This window comes from Aulostomus chinensis, chromosome 17 (genome assembly GCF_037954235.1).
Source record: "Aulostomus chinensis isolate RoL2024-O1b breed Wild chromosome 17, RoL_Achi_v1.0, whole genome shotgun sequence".
Classification (NCBI taxonomy): Eukaryota; Metazoa; Chordata; class Actinopteri; order Syngnathiformes; family Aulostomidae; genus Aulostomus; species Aulostomus chinensis.
The window spans coordinates 16447124-16455526 of NC_141336.1; the positions used below are offsets into that span (position 1 = coordinate 16447124).

General features: G+C 41.5%; 1 protein-coding gene across 4 annotated transcripts in view; it reads left to right on the forward strand.

Moving 5' to 3' along the window:
- Window positions 1-8403, forward strand: part of stac (SH3 and cysteine rich domain) — a 34317-nt gene that overhangs the window by 23514 nt on the left and 2400 nt on the right. For all 4 annotated transcript variants that reach the window (XM_086183141.1, XM_086183142.1, XM_086183140.1 and 1 more), the window contains 2 exons: window positions 4629-4680; window positions 5516-5653. In XM_086183141.1, the coding sequence (XP_086039267.1) occupies window positions 4629-4680; window positions 5516-5653 (190 nt within the window). The remainder of the gene's footprint in view (window positions 1-4628; window positions 4681-5515; window positions 5654-8403) is intronic.

The window sequence follows — 8403 nt, forward strand, 5'->3', positions numbered from 1 at the left end:
ATCAGATATAAATTCTCTTATGAAAATAGATTGAATCCAGCGCATCTGATGAATTCATGGACATCCCCAAATATCCCCACAAGCCAAAATTGAATCCATTTAGACCTAAAAACTCCTAGCACCAATGGCATTTTTATAAATTAAATTAACCTCCTTAAGCCTGAGGGTTTCCTGGAAAAGGGTGTCAACGTCCGGTTGAACACTAATTTCTCTGCCTCATGTCACGCAAAGAAAAATATTATAGGAACCAAAAAAAGCTCACACCTTTTACTTCAATGTCCAACAGCCAGTTTAAAAAAAAAAGAAAAAGTAATACCAAAAATGATGCAGATGTCACATCAGGGAAGGATGGAGAACAAAGCCTACACAGCATCAGAGCTTAAAGGGTTAAAACAAAGAAGGCTACGCTGATCACTTAATCATTACACTCGAATCATCTGCTTCAATTCCAGTTCCTAAACACTGCAATTACTCTTGTTAATGATAATCATTCACCTTAATGACTGATTGTATAACTAAACTAATTTTGGCATCAGCGTTGTGACTCGTTCACAGATGGAGGTGAAGGAGGGGGTTTGTTCTCGTATTTGGATTTATGACATGATAGGATATATTGATTGATTGCGAAGGTTTGTCACGCAGCCTCAGAGAGAGAGACAGCGATAGACTCGATGGCTCCCTGTTGCTCGTCCTCTTTACCTCTGTAGTGTTCATCATATTAAACTACATGTACATAAGCTGCACCCGCTGATTGCAGTTGGATGAGTCACTGGCTGAGATAACGTGTCTGTCTGCTGGTGAAGGGCTGTCTGCTCCTTGTCAATCTTTATACCGAGATATCCAGTTGGCTTCCTGTTCCAAACTCAAATGATCTCCGTGTCCAGAGACTAGAAAATTGAATTTAAATTTACATCCTGTTGATGGTCGTCGGAGATTTATTTCTGTGGAACCGTGACGGTCTGTGAACGTCAGTCGCGTACTCTTGAATTCATCTCTGCAACAAAGAGAAAAAAAACCTGGCGTTAAGTTCTAATGTGTTACATACATATTTATATATGTCAGTATGTATATGTTGTATGTGTTTGGTTATATCTTAATAGAATTTTAGTTGTATTTTTATCTACCAGTTAAAAAATTATAATAGTTATGAGAAAACTTTTTGTAAAAGGGAAGATGTCCAATTTAAACATAAATGTCACCACGGCATGGCTCAGTGGTAGAGTGGTCGTCTGGCAACTGAAGGGTCGCTGGTTTGATCCTCACTTCCCCAAGTGACCATGTCAGAGTGTCCTTGAGCAAGATACTGAACCCATAATTGCTCCTGATGAGTAGGATGGCACCTTGCATGGCAGCTTCCGCCATCAGTGTGTGTGTGTGCGCGCGCGTGTGTGTGTACGGGTGAATGAGACGACACTGTTAAGCACTTTGAGTGCCCCGTTTGATGCGTTGAGCCAGCTTGTTGAGCTAATTTGCATCTGCAGTTCCTTGGCAGGTTAAACAAGACAATATACAGCTAGAATTTTATTCATTCATTTTTTTAATTCTTAGATTTTTGCAAAGTATTTAATGCCAAAAAAACCATTTGGATGTAGAGTTATTAGTTTTATGTACAATAGATAGAAATAATTGTCAAAAGCTTCCTTCACCCTCGTTTGTGCATTTTGCTAATTTTGCACCACTGTCGTGTCCCTCTGCTGGAGCCACGCCACATTGGCGTTGTTCAGTTCCGTTCTGTCATGATGGTGTTTTAAAATCTGTTTAAAAATGAACTTACTGAAGAAGCACTCCATTGATAAAAGGTGCTGATACTAACAGAACAAGAAGCGTAGGCCTTTTCCTCTGCGGACAACTTGACTTGTCAAATAAGGAACAGCATTGGATGTTAAAAACATCAAGAACGCGTCTTTGATACTGACTGATAAGGAATTTCATCTGGTATCCTTTGTTTTAACTTTCTTGGTCTTATCCTCATAATTCATCTGTAAGGATAAGTGCTGATCCGACCCCGTCTTCCATAAGTTCTTTCATAATCATAAATTCATTGTTAGAATATTTACTGATAGTAAAGCTGACGCTTACGACGCCAGCGTTATCCTGATGCATAGCTGTGTTTAGACTGCTTGAAGGTCACATTGTGTCGGATGTTCCGATTAGGTGTTACTGGTAGCGTCCGGCATTACTAGCATGACTGTTTACAAGGGTAAACACAGATGTTCTGGGGGAGCTGACTCAACCTCATCTCACAGCGAGCCTTGTACGTCTGTACTGGATACATCCCGTAAAAAGAGTGCGGTGTCAGCCATCTCTGATTCTCCAGACTGTTTCTTGTGTCTGACGAATTCCTTCATCAAACAAAATTCCTCAACACTGACGTGCACAACAACAGCTGGAAAGTGAGCCAGCTTGGATGTAATGTACACCTGTGCTTTTCCTGCTGTGACAAATGTCTCCGATTAGATCGAAAAGCTAACAATGCATCACGCAATGGGTGATTGAACAGCCCACGATTCCCTGTCCAGATGTATTTTATTTGCGTAAACACATCCAAAAATAGCCTCGGCTGCACAGTATATGTTTAGCCTGTCTTATTTCAGTCTGAAACACTGCTGCGGATTTCATCCCCTACACGTGATTGATTGGGCATGATCTGGATCAGGCTCTCAAGAAGAAGGAGAATATTCATCATGAGCAGTGGTTCAGCCCGAGCACCCATTTATTCCTGGTTCTTACATGAACCCTCAGAGGATTTAAGGATATGAGAGCATGTTTCTCCTCTTGTTTTTTTTCTCTTGCGAAAAACGTCATTCATCAGGACTTCATTTGAAATTCATAGGTTTCTTCTCAATGGCTCCCCAGCAACCTGCTATACAGCGACAACTCACCAAGCTTTGCTTTTGCATTCATGTCTTATGAAAACCTACAATTGTGTCTTCCTCTTTTCGGCTCCAATCACTGGATAAAACACATAAAGCATAAAATTAGAGGGAAAGAATCCTTAATCAAAAGGTTCAATTTTCATTTTGAGCGAGAAAATCAGGTTTGTGATTAGTTTCAGTCGCTGCTCAGTGATTACTTTAAGCTATGTGGTGATTGTAATGATGACGATGAGTGCTGCATTTGTTAAAAATCCTGAGAACCCACTGTTCATTTGCTGTTGTTTCACCAGGTCTTTTTCTCACTTCCATGCTCCACTTTTACATGATTAGCTTGATTTGAATGGCTCTGTTTTTAGAGGAGATGCTCATATGGCTCCTTTCCTGTTCTTCTAATTGGAGCAACATGTCTCTCCTTTGTTTTCATCACCTTACAAGAGTTTCAGACATCGGCTGCTGCGCTTCTCTCGCCGACAATAAACAGTGTTTTTTCTGACTCATGGGGATGATTACTGAGCAAAAGGACAAACTGTGTTGTATCTAAACCACAAGGGGGGGGGGGGGGATTACGTAAACCAACATTTTGCTCAGTTACGCCGGTCCTTTTGATTTTTATTGGTCAAATTTAGCCGATGGCTTTGAGCAGATGCTAGTGATTATGACACATGTTGCAGTGTGATTCAGTGATTCATGCACTTCCTGGAAAGGAAGGTCAAAACAGTATAAAAGGTGCATCGTGTCATAAAAGTGCTAAAAATGAACAGGAAATTTACCTCTAAACAAATTAGGGGAAGAGATAAAGCTACTTTCATGGACATAAGAGGAGACGTTCTGTTAAGTTCTTGAATCCTGATGTTTTTCAGACCTTTGAAAATGTTTTTGAACTTCTTCCTTTAGTTATTAAAGTCCTGCCATTTAATTCAGGAAGACATTCATACACACATAAAGAAAATGTTCCCACCCTCTGTGGTGATGGAAAATGTTCCTTTTTGGAAAGTTCTCAAACAACTAATCGGAGCAATCGTGCTGATGTGAAGGATGCTGCCATGTGACGGTTCCACAGTTCCTGAAATGAACAGGTGATTCCACTGATTAACACTCCCCTGTGGCTGAAGGTGTGTTAATCAGTGGAATCACCTGTTCAAGTGTTTGGTTGGAAGGAAAACCTGCATACACACGGCCCTCCATGGTACATGGTTGCCCACCCCTGATTTAGAGTATCAATAAGCCTCGTCCCCTCTTGACGTCTTTGGACTGTGGGAGGAAGCTGGAGTACCAGGAGAGAACCCACACAGGAACAGGGAGAACATGGAGACTCACACAGAGAGATCCTGTACCCAAGCCGAGACTCGAACCCAGAACCTTCGTGCTGTGAGGGGACAGTGTTGACCACTGCAACACCGTGCCGCCGATAAATTCACCCATTAGCTTAAATTATATTATATTAATATATTAAATTATATTAAATATTAATATCAAGCCAGCTGTTTCCCCTGCTTATTTTTAGCCAACAGGATGCTGGCTGCAGATTTATATTTGGCGCAGAGTTATGGGAATGTACTGTTATCTAATGCTAAGCAAAAAAGCCTGTATGTGCATTTCCCAAAATATAGACCTCTTATTTTTAGCTCTTCATTGTGGAGAGGCTCTATTTGATGATATCTTTCTTTTTTACTCTAGAACTTCCTATTACATTCATATGTTCAACATGTAAATTCTGTCTTGATTTCTCTTATTTCGTGTTTAATATTGCAGAGCAGGAGACAGAATCTTGCTGGCCGACGACTCCAATGAAGACTGGTGGAAGGTAGGAACAAAACACATTTGTTCTTATTTTAGTTGAGTTAATCGTTATTTGTATGAATCACCTTCCAAATTGCTAAATTTGAGAATAAGTTGGTTTAAGAGACACGGGGACTGATAGGTAACCAAACCCAGGTGAGTAAAACAAGGCAGAGGTGACACAAATGAAGCAATTAAGAAAGGTGGGAAAAACACAGAAAGTGCCACAAAACACGAGAATAAAATTAAACATGAAAAAAGGGAAATATGTTCGCAGACTTGGTAGGATTTCACATTTGGCTATGTTTAATTACCTTCATTTCTGGATTTTGTATGAAATGGATGGTGGTGAATGGTGTTTGCGTCAGATATATATTCATGAACTTAATCACGCACAAAATATTTGTGCGCATTGACAGCATTTTTGTATGCAGAGTTGTTTATAATGTGGAAACGCATTTATGCATCCTTCTGTCTGCATTTGTTCATGAAGACACTGATAAGACGGATAAATTACAGAGACAAACGTGAGGCTTCCTGCCGCCAACAGACCATGAAGAGACTCATTCTGCATTCTAACACGATTGTGAACAGAAGCATCTGGTCTTTTTGTCTTTGCACATCTATGTGCCACCTCCCATTAACTGCAATTTACATGAGGTCAGGTCATTTGTATACTTTATATGATATAGAATAACACATTTATAGATACTATAGCCAACAGAAACACTGCTGGCTTTTATCCAATCATTTCTGAAAGCGCTGGGCTTGTAATCCTCTTACACATCGTACAGACCCTCCGTGTGTCATCTATTTTAAATTTTGGTTATTCGGTGTTGGGTTTTTTTTGTTTGTTTCAGGGGGTAATTGAGGACAGGATCGGTTTCTTCCCGGCAGCCTACGCTCATCAGCTACGGGCTGGAGACCAAGTATTCAGGTGTAACCGGACATTCATCGGCTGCAAGGAACAAGGCCAGATAACGCTAAAGGAGGGACAGGTACACAAGGGATTCAGATTAATCAAACTGACTATAAAAGTAGTTGTAAAAGCATCCTTAAACTTGTAAAAAGTAGTTTAGTTTTACTGGAAATCTAGCCTTTAGCTCATTTTATTTAACACGTTTTATTCAGTGGAACTGATCGAGCATTTTACAACTCCTTGCCCGTCACGTTTCTTTCTCATGTCCTTGGACAAAAAACAAGTATCTCAAAAAAAGCTGCTCGCAGCGAACAGAAGTATGATTTTCATCGTCTTGTGTGAATCCAAAAAACTTCCACTCTGCAGAATGTGAAGCTTTTTTGGTACAAACTCAGTGGTTACATTCCTCATCTCGTTCTCACCATCAGCGGGGCTTTCTTCTGGATCTGTTTTGTTATTTTTATTTTCCCTCACACAGTCATTCTCTCGTGTGTTTCACTCACTCTCTCTGGGTTTATTTACTTTTCATTTACTTTCTGCTGCCCTGCATCACGTGGCAAAATGTCGCTTTGTCATCCGTCGAAGGAGGGAGGAGGAGCGCTTGTTTCGATGCAGCAGATGCCTCCAATGAAACCGCAACAGAATCAATTTCATTTTCAAATGAGAATGCGCAGAGGTGGTTAATTGTCATGCAGCACTAGTTAGGGAGCACTAAATGTGCTTTTCCTGCTTTGTGAAGTCAGAATATCTGTGGTTAAAAGGCTTGTTGAGCTACGAGAGACGTCTCATCAGCAAGCACTCTTTATTTGAGGCAACAGCGACCTTCATCACCTGCATTAAAAGTTCCGCTCTCAATCTCATTCATGATCGCACTCGAGCCATCAGAGCACATCAGATTCACATTATGTGGCTGCTCCGTCGCCATCTTATTACCCCTCTGCAGCTCCCCTGTCCCCTCTCACCTCAAGCAACTCTCCCGGCTGACAAAGGACCCCTCTTATGACTTACCATCAAATTAACATTTTGGTGTAATGGCTGCACATAAATCAGACTCATTTTTTCCCACAATGCTTTCTGGGGTACGACAGGACTCAGAGGAGACTTAAAGTAAGTAACCCCAGTGGAGCTGAAACCACTGAGCACCAGATCAGTCTGTGACCTGCTGCCTTTCTTTTCCAGTTTCACACACCCTGGGGAAGATTTAGCAGAGAGCACCAGCATGCGAACTACTTTGGTCCACCATGAGAGAAATTAGATTTTAAAAAAAAGTTTTGACTTGTGGATCATGATTATCCTCTCCGTTGCTCTTAAGAGTGACTGCAATTATAAGTTAAAAAAAAAATGTTCTGACCATTTTTCATTCTTAAACTTATCAGTGAGTGCTGATTTGATGACAGCGTGATCATGACAGTAAATGCTGGACGAGCAACCCTGTTCGGCTGTGCTATGATGTCATCGTTTTTATACGGCCTGGCTCACATTAAACTCTTCCATAAATGTATAAAAAAGCTACACATGGTTATTACTTACATTAGACACTTCACAATTGCTCATGAACACATTTCAGTAGTATTCAGAGATAACTGAGCTAAAATGGAAACAGCGGGGTCTCGTTCGGTCCAGTATCAGGTGGAGCAGCTCTAAAATAAGGACTTTAGAAGTGGCTGGCCCACGAATAAAATGATAGTCAGCTCATAAGACATTTGGGACAAGTACACTGGTACCATGTAGTCCCTCCTAAGCTGTAATCAATATGATCATCTGAGTATCAGCATTCACGTATGAGGTGCACCGGCATCTCAGTCACACTGATAGCGGTCAGCTCTGTGGAGTGATGGCTGATGAGAGGCAGGTGTGTCCGATCAAGATCGGGTTCAGGTGTGGGAAGGTTATAATAAGCCCTGTGACCCAGCACTTTGCTGCCTCTGTGTTTTCTGACAGAGTCAGAGGAAGCATCCCTATGTCAGTTCTGTTTACATTCCGTAGAACTTGCTCACCAATTGTCTCAACCCTCTTTGTGCCTTCTTCTGGTCTGGTCTGGTCTGGTCTGTTTGCCCTTTCCTCCTCCACCTGCTCGGCAGCAAGTCTTGTTATTTTCTCCTTGTCTCAGCTGTGCAAGGGTGCAGGCAGGGGGTTGTTGTTTCTTTATTGAGTTATATTACCCCATCCAGATTGCCTTTGAGTAGGAACCCCTGGACGGTTACTTTGAGATTCCCTACCCGCTCCACAGTTGGGTCCCTCTCCCTAATTCCGCTGACAGAATGAGTCAACCAAGTTCAGACTCAATAGACCTCAGCTAGTGGTGCACGGAGGTGCTATCATTGGTTCTGATGAGCAATTACTCTGCACCATCACTGAGCAGCAACATGCTCATGCTGATTGAGAGAGAGGTTTTTGTTTTTTTTTCCTTCACCTCCACTTTGGCAGCCCAGCAAGCTCCTCCACAGCCAAATCCCAGACCATGACCAGGCCTCTCCACTATGAATGGCACCTGGGATCATAGGCTTCACTGCCCAATGTAGTTTGGTTTTTGAGTTGCAACCTTCCATTTTTTTTTTTTTATAGTGAATTAAGTTTAAGCTAGGTTAAGGTTTAACTAGCGTTGCAGAGTTTTTTTGTCCAGTTCCTCCCATGGGCTGCCAAGTCAGAGTGGAACACAGCAGTTCTGGCAACCACCTTCATCCATGCCTTATCAGTATACATTAATGAGTTACCTCCCAAATCACTTGATGAATTAATGTTGTTCATTATTCAAATTGATAATCGCATCTGTGAGTGCAACAGAGCAAGAAGGAACAATTAGGTCTGCTTTGTTTTAGGGGCGGAGTT